We start from the raw sequence: 12403 nt of genomic DNA on the forward strand, positions 1-12403 counted from the left end.
ACTGAATACTGCCAATGATCTGCTGTTTACCTTGGGCTAGCTCTGTGAGGCAGTTGATAGCTCTGTCACTGTGACCCATGCATTCCTTTGTCACACTCTCAGCAAAGGCTCTGAGGGGTGCTAAATGACATGGACACATGCTTGACATTATCATCTCATTTTACGATTCTCACCAAGAAGCTTTGACTGGGCAACCTTTGTCACAACTGACCTGGATGGGATTTGAATCAGTGATTTAGAGAAAAGAAGGGCTTCATGTTGTATTACTACCCCTCTGAGCCATGCAGTGTCATTTATTTGTTTTTTGAAAGGAAAAAAACCCTGCCATTTTAAAAACCATGACAATGATTCAGAGTAAAATATGTTAAAAAATAAAAAGTTGACAAGAGAACAGATTTGAGAACTCCAGCTGAACTCTTGCATGCACCCACTCCATTGCGACTAGCTATTACAGCAAATATGAAAACTGAAATCACCTGCTGTGTAGAGCCCCTTGTGATGCCTAGGCACAGCAGGAGAGACAGGGGTGAGGGAGGATAGAATCTCAGCCTTAACTGTGAATTTCCTGCCTTTGGCTGGTTTATGTCATCACCTTACCATTATTTAAAAGGTAATTTTGCTTGTCTGAGACTACAGAAACTTGAGAGTTAAACTGCTTGGCATTTTATGGGGAGGAAAGCTTTGGCTTAAGTTTCCTTTTACAAGAGTAAAGATTTGACAAGTTTGGCAGCTGAGTTTGTGTATTAATATATTTCTCCAGGGAAGAAAATATATAGAAGATATAATTTCTTTTACAGGCCACACAACAGAAAATTCCAAGGAGGCCTCTCATTGAAACATTTTTGACATTCACTTCCTCACAGCATATAATCTAAGGGGATATTTTCTCATTTTGATGCACACAGATTTATATACATGTAACTCCAACTGGTGCCATCCTTTGGAGAAGAGACTTCCCTTCAAAAAGGAGCTTGAAGCTTTTCCTTATCTTTTCTTTTCTGGCTATTGCCCCATGAAAGTCTCTGTCAGTGCAGACAAATGTTAATGCTTTATGTTTTATAGTTCAGCTCCTCCAGAAAAAAGTGGAGTCCATGGTACTTAAACAGATTAGATATATAAAAGGAAATTAACATAAAGAAGATCTATAGAACTCAATAGGTTAATAGCAAAACCGCAATGTGGACATTTGTCTGCTGCCCGCAGGCCATTCTGACTTTTCAGGTGATGTCTATACCAGGAAGCACAGCCACTATAGCACTGCTTCTGTGGCTTTAGCGGTGAAAGGTCCACTCTGCAAAGGATTTTGAGATGTTAAGCCTTTATTCTGAAATAGAGCAGGAACCCAAATTTTTAAAAATTCCACCAATGAAACCTCTACCTCTATTTCTATACCATTTTAAATATTTGGTCTATATTTGCCTTTTTTTTTTAATTTTGCGCATATAGTTATATATAACAGGAAACAACATAAAAATGTTACTATACATTTTACTTCAAAATGAAACATTGAAATCATTTTTTCCCCCTGAATATATTCAAAAAGGGCATTCAGATGCCATTGGAGCCTGTCCCTGCTCTTTCTATATCTTCTCAAAATTTGAGAACTCCAGTTCTGTAAAAGTTTTTTAATGCAGTTTTGCAAATGTTCTGGCAGAATATGACTGTATCAATGTTCTTTCCACCAACTCTAACTGAAGGAGCAAGTCATTTAAAACTGCAATGGATATGACATTTAGGATATACTAAATTATAAGATCCCACATTGACTGAAGTTGTTCTGGGCAATCAAAATGGTTTTATACAGTCTCTAAAACTTACAATTCTTTGTCTCACCTAGCCAACATTGATATGCAGCTACCTATGGGATGACAAGACAGTGATTCCTACAATCAGAACACCTCACAAGTGTTTTGGGAGAGGAAGTACAGATTTAATATATGCAGTAGAAGCTACAAACCAGGGCCATTTTGAGTAAAAGATACCACAAATACTTGAATAGGCCCTTGTCTATGTTACAAATTCTGTTCTAAGACACAGAGCTAGCTTAATTTTGGAGTGTGAAAGTGCCAAACCCCAGAGCTCATGCAGCTGTGATGACAAAACTCCAAAGTGGCCAGTCTCTCATTCAGGGGATGTCTACACCAGGAAGCCCAGCCACAATAGCACTGCTACTGTAGTTAAGGCAGCATCAGCACTGCAGTGTAATAAATATAGGCTAACAGTTTGGTCAAGGTTTTAGCAATTAATTTCCAAAATGTCATCCCAGAAACTTGATGCAAAAAGTATATAGAATATTCTTGTTGTTTCAGCTGAAAAATAACCTCAATGAACAGTACAAAGTCCCTTAAACACACAGGGAATTAGAGAAATACTATTTCAGAAGGAAGAGATCCATTTGCTAAATCACATCACTTCACTCAGCCTCACGGTTCTCCTTTGGAAGTGTCCAATCTGAGTAACAACTGGGCCTGACCCTGCTTTCGTGAGGAGGGCAAAATGCAAGATGTTAAGTTATGAAGGCTGTTCTTTTACGGGCACTAAGCCCAAGATCTGACATAATCTCCCACATTTTTCGATTGTTTCCTTAAAGCCTACTGGACTATGAGATTGTTCAGCATAAAAACATTTTGCATCTGGTTGTCAAGCAACAGATGCTCATTTTACAAATAAAAAAAGGGAGTGTGTATGTGTGTTTGAAATGCCCCAAGGAAAATTAGCCTATGGATAACACAAAGCAGATTGGGGGATTACACAAAACAGCTTTTAGTATGCATTCTATTAAGGCAAAATAAGGATGCCTATTTCAGAGGAAACAATGTGTCACCAATGAGAACAAATTAATTTAATGTCTAGTGAAAAAATATTATTTGTCCTGTACAGCAGTTTCTGTAACAAGAAAAAAAGCCCATTAGGCTTCATTAATATAAAATAGACAAGTGCAAGGTAAATTCAGCTCATTATCTTGTTTGAAATGCAATTCACTCTCTATTACCTGAATCCATCTTTATTTGTCTCAGTGAGATGGCAGGTCCCTCCATTCTGGCATGGATTCTGAATGCAGGCATTAATGGGCATACTGCAGTCTCGACCCTATTGGGGAAAGTTCAATAGAAATTCAGTTAGTAATACATACCATCTGGACTAGTCTATCTTGTTTTTCAGGTCTGATTTTTATTTCTCCATTTGCACCATATCTCCATTTGGTTTCCTGTAGCAGGGACAATTGCCAGAGGCAGACACTCTTGCTGTGTAACTGCACAGAAAAGCAGTAGTGACAGTGGGTTGTAGTGCTTGTCCTCCCCACCTGCCGCTGACCCAGATTTGGTCACTGGCCCACAATCTAAAAAGGTTACTGACTGACAAACAAAGCCAATTCTGACAATTAAAGGCCATACTCAAACACAAGTAAAGTACTTCAAATTATATCTGCTTTTTAAAAAAATGAATTTTCCCTGTTTAACATCATTGTTCATGCTATGAGTTATAACAATAATGAAGTTTGTGTAATAGTCTTTACAAGAACAGAATGGTTCCATGATCCAAAAGTAGCTGTGTACGATATAGGAGAATGGGACTCCTACTTTAACATATTTAGGAGCAGGTTTCACAGCTTTGTCTTTGGCTGGAGTTAGGTTAATATCTTGCTGATCTGGCTGAATCCAGAACAAAATGCAAATGTCTATAAACCTACAAATGCCACCTTGTGCAAATTCCTTGTCCTATCTTCCCTAGCTTCCTCTTTGTCTTTTGAGTCTTTGAATGTTCAAGCTACCCATACACTGCAATTTTGTAAAATGGATCTGCTCCTGATGGATACTGAGTTCAATAAATATAGATTCAACTGCAGGATGAATATGAGGCTCCTCAGGGTAGGGACCAGTGTTGAAGACAGTGGCTGAGGTTCCTATCATAGATGCTGTGCAAATCTGTACAAACAGTATGAGCCCATATTGTTTCAGGCTCATCAACCTCAGATGGCTGCAGAATTTGTTTTAGTTAGCTGAGACATTTTCAAAGACCACCTGTAGATGTGAAAGCTGCAGAGAAACGGAAAGCTAGTTGACAACTCTCTGTCCAGGCTGCTAATCACATGTATTACACATCCAGGTGCTTTATACTCTCGCATTCCCAGTCACTGGAGGTATGAGTCTCACAAATGCCAAGATATTTATCCTCTACACTATCAGATGGGAAATAACATTCCCAGTTTACAGAGGGAGAAACTGAAGAGAGATTAGACTCAGAGAGTAGAACAGGACCAGAGGAAGCTGCCCTCCCTTGTATATGGTAGAGAAGATCTCAATGGACTGGGGACGGTTCCTCCAGTCAAAAAGCAGAAATGCTCTTTGGATGTTCAGAATCTGAAGTGAAGGGTTCAGGAAATCAAGTTCCAAAAAGGAGGAGACAGAGCTGATCAAATACTGGAATCACTGGGGACGAGCAGAGGCCACTCCCCAAACGAAGTATCAGGAGCAGACATACTAGTGCTTCACTCAGGAACTGGCACAGATTCTTTCTGCTTCACACATACTGAAGCATCTGCCAAAAATCTTGGCATCTTCCTTTTGAAATACTGAGTCTCAGAGGCCTCAGGGGTGAAAGTTGAAAGTGAAGAGGGAAGCTCATGCAGCTTTTGTTTTGGCACCATGTGTTTCACAGCACTTAGGGGATGCCAGCCACACAGAGCTAATAGGCTGCCACCCACTGCAATGTTGCCTGTGCTTTGTCCATCTGTGTTGCAAATCCTATGTGCTTGGTCGTGTTAGCCTAGGGAGGCTGGGAACATGCCATCTTTAATATTTCTCAAATGTTCAACACAAATGCTTTTCCGTATCCCTGGTAAACTGAGTATTTTGCAGATGATTCAATACTGTAGATATCACTGCAATTTCACATGCTCTCTCTCTTCTCTTGGCATCACAATTTGAAAACACTCTGTGAGCTAACTAACCATAGCAACAAGCAAAACAAAAAGCTAGCATTTGGGTTTTTTTCAAAAAGTCCTAACAACATCCTTAGAGCAGCCTTTCAAACAGTCTATGTAGCATAATCCCATTACTTTTAATACAGTTGGGCAGACTGGCTTGAGATTTATAGGAAAAATATTAAGGATCATAGTTAAGATGAGAGCATCTCTTTTCCAAGGCATCCTCTGACCTCACATATTTAGCGGACAGTTCCCAGTCTGTTATTGAATACACCTGTGTTGCTGGTTTTCCAGGGTCTCTGGCAACATGGAAACTGAACAATGTGTTCTGCTGTGTCAGGCTGTTGATTATTTCACTAATTTACTATATGGAATTAGGTAAATCAGAGCCATTTTACCTTACTTTATCCCATTTGAAAGCAGTAGGACATCTGTCTCCCCCTTGCAAACATGAGTCAATTGTTTGCACAACACCTTCAGGTCCTTGAGATAAAGGTGCTATATATGTGAAGGATTTTATTACATAAAAGACTGTGAAAATATGTGACTGTTCTGAGAGAGATGAGACTGTTTAAAATACTGGTATTGATTAATCCACAGCAAACTAAGGCTCCTTTACTTCTGAATAAGATCATTCATAATGTGCCTTCACACCTTTAGTTAATTTGTCTTCCACATAGAAGAGCCCTAAAGACGTGTTGAAAATATCTTTCAAATAATTATGGCAATTCTCTGGTTCCAATTTACAATGAGAATAGGGAAACAAGGAATTTCTTTTAGTGTCAGTTCAGCTCATATTGAACATTTGCGCTAAGACTACTGGTGTGTGAATCAAGACTGGACTGGAGAAAGAGGTAGAAGCCCTCAAAAGGTAAACTCTTTTTAGGTAAACAAAAGGGGATCCCTCTAGTCTTTGACTAAAACACTTTCTTTTTAGGAGCTTCTAATTCTGCTATAAATGATGATAAGGCCAAATGCAACACCCTAGAAACATTTTTGATGATGGCTTTCATTTCTCAGCTGGCCAGACAGAACACATACACATCCATATACTGGCTTCACACATGCCCATGTAAAGCTGGAACTCCTGCATTGACCTCAATTCTCTCCAACTTTAGAAGAACTGTTCTGGTTAAAAACTCCTCTAACTGAGAACAGAACCCAACCTGAGGTACTTAGAAAGCTTCACTCCTTTGTTTTAGACTCAACACTGATTGAAATTGATTAAATTGAGTAAAATCAATTGTACTGGACTGTGTTATATATAGCAAGTTGTTCTTCACTAAACTTGTCTGAAATTTTGGAAGCCAATGCTGGCCTCTACTTGTATTTGATCCTGGAAAATGTTATGGCACAAACAGCAAAAAGCCACTGAGAACTGGCATAAGCCAACAGAGAGTTGGACAATAGGGCAAGAACAAACATGGGCGATGCAAACATTTGTTTTATTCAAAAACACAAGTTTTTGACAATATGTTAATCATTTAAACTGGTTTCTGTGAATGATTATTTTGTTTATGGAAAACTTAAATGTCATATGCAGGGTTTTGCAGCACACTCATTTAGCTATGGATCCCGATATTTTGCATTTTCCTCTACCTGTTTCTAAGAGAGTCAGGCAAGCAGGGAGCAGCATGTAACACATGCCACATGCCACAAAGAGGGCTTGATCCTGTGCTACTGAAATCAGTGGCACTTTTACCATTGAATGCAATTGGTTTAGGATAGACTTCAAACTGAAGAAACAAGGGGAACCTCAGAGCAAACAGTTCACAGATACTACATAGCCTGAAGTGCTATCACATGAAGTGTCTCAACAGTTACAAGAGACAGAAAAGTCTGATTATCTGTGATAATCCTTAAACAAAAAGAAAGCCAAAATTTGTCAAATTACTTGCTGTAAATTACTTCTCTGGCTCTGCTTTAGTTCATAAGTCATAGGTAGCTTTCTTTCACCAGTGGAGAACAAGGGCCTACTGATACAGAAACTATTACTACATATAACAATATTTAAGGAACTCATTCCACATACTGTAATATCACTGTATTTTATCATATAAAATGCACATCTGGATAAGATTTGCACCTTGTTTTTGAAAGACAGACTTAAGAAAAAGGAACTTTCCTTGTAGTAAGTAACTGAGTAGCAACATCCAAAGAGCCAAGCATACTCAATGATTTGTTCCCTGTGGATTGTGTGTCACCTCAGAGCCCATCAATGAGCTGTGGTAGAGATCATCCTCAAATCAAGGCATTGTCAACAGTGTAGATCATGTGCAGACTTTACTTTTGCTTTAGCTTGCTAAGCAGCAAAGCAACAAAAGCTGCTCTTACTGGGTGCATCTACATGTGTTATTAAGGTGACGTGATAAACTCCAGTGCAGTTTGCACCAGTCAGCTGCTCCCAGGTGCAGAGTCTGCAAATGCTCCCAGGAGTAGAGCAGTTTAAGTGGGGGTGAAGCAGCACCGGGCTGGCAGCAGACTTGGGGTGGGGACCAGCCCCGGGGTCCAGGTGGCGGCACTGTGTGACAAAGGGGCTGGCTGGACCAGGAGAGTGCTGAAACTGCAGAGGCAAGTGGCTAAACCCCTGGGACGCTGCCACCCTGAGGCCTGCTCCATCCTGACTCAAACTGCTGCGGTCCCAGTCATTGCCACGTGTGTGTTTCTGTGCAGCAAATGACTCTGCCATAAGATAGTACTGTTTCCGACAATACTATCTTATGGCAGAGTTAATTAATTTACTGCATCTTAATATTGGTGCACATGTAGATGGTGATGCTTTACTGTGGAGCTAATTAGTCTACTCAGCAGTAAAGCACACGTGTGGATGCACCCACTGTATTTCCTTTATTTAGAATGCACACTCCAATTTCAAGCAGCTGATTTTGGAAAAATGTACATGTTGTATGCAAGAAAACATGGTGTTTCCATCAAAATGCAGCCAATATTTTCAATTACCTTGATTTGTCCATACTCAGATCCCTCATAAACGTGCTCTCTGAAAATAGCCCAACTGCATTTTAATAGCATAAATATTCAGGGACAGTAAATTTCAAAATCACATACACAAGAATTGACACAAACTGAATTTAGACTTTCTTCTGTATTTTTGCCATGAGAATTTGTGCACTAACCAAAGGAGTAAATGCCTGAAGTCCCATTTTACCAGTACATACAGGTCAAACACCTAATTCTTCAAAAGCTCTTCACATTCATAACAAAGGAATTTTCAGAATTTATAAAATGAAGTACATATGAAAGAAACAGAGGAACCCAGTTAGTTCTCATATAGTTCCTAAGCAAGAGGATAAATATCCTGGATACGTTTTTTATTCAGAATTATTCAATTTAGTAATAAGTTTTCTTAAGGAAAGGCACGTGTCTGCCTCACAAGCTAAATTTACTAGAGTAAATTTTCTACTCTGGTTTTAGAAGGTGACTTACAAAAAACAAAACTTGTGTTTGTTCCGAAAAGCATAAAAATGTGGAGGTTTGAGAGGTCAAGAGATAAACAACTAAATATAATAATCCCTTTTATTTAAATCTTGCAAGGGTCCCAATTCAACTTAGTTACATGAGAGTAAAATTGGACAATTGCCTCAGCTTTGAAGTAACTCTGTGATTACTTCATTTACAGAGATCAAATTTGGTTTAAAGACTGTTGTTACCTACTGAAAATGTGAAAAAACCTACTGAATGCATTTCATCATGGGGTAGCTGACATGTAAGTAACTCCAGAAATAATCAAGAGGATGCCAACTAACTACTATCTGCAGAAAGATGAAGTTACAAGACCTACTGCTGATTCCTTATGTTGTTTTAAGAATGAAATATTAGAATTATCCTTATAAAAGGATGAAAAACTCCACCATCCCTCCTTGGCCTGTTCTCTGTAACATTAATCTTCACTGAGTCATGCTGAGTTTAAAGGTTATTGAAATGTTACCAGAGACAATATTTTCAGGGTAAAGAAAGTGATAAAACAGAAGGCATAAAAGTGATTATTCCATGTAAACAGGACAACCACATTGTAACTAAGAGAAATTTCCTGTAGCTGTAACATATGGTGACTGCAGTCAATAAAAGATCATTTTGTTAAAAAACAACAACAGTATCTTTAGTGGGCATCAGATACCATCAATGACAAGAAGTTAGGGAGAAGTTTGTGCCTCCACTGAAAAAGACTAAAGGAGCTCAGCGTACTCAGGTAGGCAAAATCCAGAGAAACAGGAAAAAGAGCAGGAGATAACATTGTACTTTTTGGCCCTTTGAATTAGAGGAACAGTGATCTCCACAGCCTCAGAGAGATACAGAGATTTATAAGGCTTCCACAAGCTGAAAATAACAAAGCTTCATTCTAGATAACTGCATTCTTACTCGATAGCAAAATATGTTTCTGATACACAAAAGCAATCTAGAAGAATGAACTGTGGGGACAAAGAAAAAGGTTTAGAAGCAAATGTATACAAATTCTTAACTTTTCTCACTATATTAATAATAGACCATGTTGAAACTGAATATAGAGAAAACAGATGGTACAGTTTTCATATATTATTACAGATACTAATTCAAAGCAAATTCAAAGACTTTTAAATATGATCTAGGAAGACCAATGGAGACCAATCAATGCAATGCTCAGCATCTTGTAAAGCTGGTCTGTCCTGGCTGGGGTTGAGCAAGCTTAACCTGAGCAAGCTTAAACTGAGCAAGTTTAACCTGCTTGGCGTGATTGGCTGTGGCCCTAGAGTTAAAGACAGTTTATGCAGCTATATTCTGGCTACTCAATGTACCTCAGTCTTGACCCATCACAGTTTCAGCTCTGATTTTCCTGCATCTGCCTTATTTGCTGCTCCGGCCTCCGCTTGGCTTCTGTCCCTGCCTGGCAGCCTCCAGTATCTCAGATCTCATGGTCTGGGGGACTGTTCTGACAACAGTTTCTGGATCTCAGACTCCAGCTTTATTCCTACTTCTTGATCTTGACCCCTGGGATCTTGACCCCTGGCTCAGCTCAGCTCTTTACTTCAGTCTTTTGGAGCTCTGATTTATTCTGCCAGACTGCCTATATCAAAGTTCTAACACTTGGGAAGATAATGCACCAAAACACCAGTTACAAAAATACCATATGGCTAACAGAATCCATTAATATTCCAGATATCAAAGTAACACACACATACCCCACAACTAACAACCTCATAAATATCATTCTACTCAACTTACCGGTATTCAGAACAACGCATCATAAACCATCTTTACTGCACAAGAGAAGACTAAATAAATCTGTCATAGGATAAGCTTAAAGGGCAACTTACAAGCAGATAATCCAAAATTTACACTACCTTTACATGTTTATTAGTTCAGAAATGCCATCCAAATCTGCAATATCTACTGGCTTTAGTAATTTAATATCCTGCTGCTGTGAAATTAAGGAAGGACAGATATTAATGCATGACTCTACTCACTGCCATAGAGCCATCTCACTGGTAAGGGAAACCCCAAGATTCTTAAGCTTAGTTTTCATTAGTGTGCTGATGTCTCCGATATCCTTTTTGATTGCTTTGGTCTTGCAACCATACCTGCATGGGGCAGTGGGACTCAGCAAAGACATAAAGGTCCCCCTGCACAGATATGATTTTAGGGTGAAGGCATCAGTGAATATATGAACAATGAGGTAACTAAAACAAGACAAAGCTATGTGTCTTCATCAAAGGATAGGCTGACAGAGTGAGAGAAGAGGAAAAAAATCTAGCTGCGAGTAAGTGAAAAAGAAAACAAACAGAAACAAACATAAAACCCCCCACCTTTCTGAGAAAGGGAAATTAAGTTCAAACTTTTGAAAGGACATTAAGAAGGGGAAAAACATGGAAACAAAGTATGCAACAGCTTCCTTTTAATACCTATGTGAGGTAAGATACATGGTGTAAGTAGACATTAGGAGAAGCAAGAGGAATTTGACAGAGATGGCTAAGCAAAATGATGGGATCAAGTTAGCTATCCAATCAGTGTAGCTAACAGATAAATTTGGTAAGAAAAGTTCATGAAGTCCCATTTATAACTGCTATATCACTAAGCTGTTGAATTGTATAAGAAACCAATATTATCTGTGTTGAGGCTGTTAAGAGAAACAAAACTTAATTAAATGCAATGTACAAATAAAATCTAATTTAAAAAGCATGTCATCCTATAATGCGAACTGCTGCACAAAGTAGATGGACTTCTTCAAAGAAGGGAATATGTGGATCAAACTAGGTGCATATCTGCGTGAAGAAAATGTCTGGATCTCAGTGACAATCAGAGATGTTGAATATAAGACAATCAAAATAGCTTTAAAATGCATGACTAATCAAAATTCCTATGAAAGGATGGATATGAAATATAGAGCTGAAAACCAGTTTATTCACTGTACTATTCTGGTCCCATTCATATTTTACTACAGAAACCTCTTGGGATAAAGGATTTAATGGCAAATGACATTGTTGTGGGAGGTACTGCATGTACATCACTGCACTTCACAAAACTGAAGTCACTCAGATAGATGTCTGTTTTTCAGCACATCCAGGTGTTGCAGTTTCCTAGTTTACCTTATATTATCTACCCAAAATCCAGTGACTAAAGTTCAGCCTGGATAAACTGCAGATGATGCTAATTGGCAGGGTTAAGCAACAACAAGTGTTGGCAGGATTTGTGCCTGATCCATCTGCTAAAGGCATGTACAAAAATTATTTGGCATGGATAATAGCCAACTACTTTTGGCCCTGATTATTCTTAGATTGCCAGGTAGAAGCAGTGACTCCTACAGATTTTGTTCATCTGTTACTTACAAAAAGGCGGCATCTACTCTTTGTCAATGCAGACTCTATCACAATCTGTCATGCCTTTTCCACCTCTAGGTGAGATTACTGCTTGTGGTGATAAATAATCTAATGTCTAATTATCATGACTATTAAAAAGCTGTACTTTAAGATAGTTATTATTAATGATCTAATTAACTTAAAATGATTTGAAAAAATCATTCTGGTCACTTCTGGGTTTTGGACTAAGTTTCAGAATGGATTTGATGCCAACTGGACCAGCTCATTCACCCAGCCAGCCAGCCATTTTCTTTTCTTTTTTAGATATATGCTTATAAGCTCTCCTTTCACTGACACAATAATCCAATTTAAATTCTTCCCATGATTGTTCAAACACATGGTGAGACATATTAGTGGAGAAACACCACCAGAAGTGTCTGAAGGAGAAAAGATGAAAATTAATATATTTAATTTTTGTTCCACCAACATATTTGGATAACTTACCTGCTTCTGAAAACTTTCACAGCATTCGTGACTGTAGTAAAAATACAGCGCAAAGTTATTTATATCCCCATGTCTTCAGCATTGCATAGTTATCTTCTGTACCAGTCTGGCTTCATCTGGCACCTGATTAAACAATAATTGGCCATGGCAGCAGCACTTTTTAGTGACTTCCTTGTCCTTGTTA

At 38.6% G+C, this 12403-nt stretch overlaps 1 protein-coding gene across 2 annotated transcripts in view; it reads right to left on the reverse strand.

Moving 5' to 3' along the window:
- Positions 1–12403, reverse strand: part of SLIT3 (slit guidance ligand 3) — a 393886-nt gene that overhangs the window by 91895 nt on the left and 289588 nt on the right. For both annotated transcript variants that reach the window (XM_025205769.1, XM_025205766.1), the window contains one exon: positions 2993–3090. In XM_025205769.1, coding sequence (XP_025061554.1) covers positions 2993–3090 — 98 coding nt within the window. The remainder of the gene's footprint in view (positions 1–2992; positions 3091–12403) is intronic.

Source organism: Alligator sinensis, unplaced genomic scaffold (assembly GCF_000455745.1).
Source record: "Alligator sinensis unplaced genomic scaffold, ASM45574v1 scaffold7_1, whole genome shotgun sequence".
NCBI lineage: Eukaryota > Metazoa > Chordata > Crocodylia > Alligatoridae > Alligator > Alligator sinensis.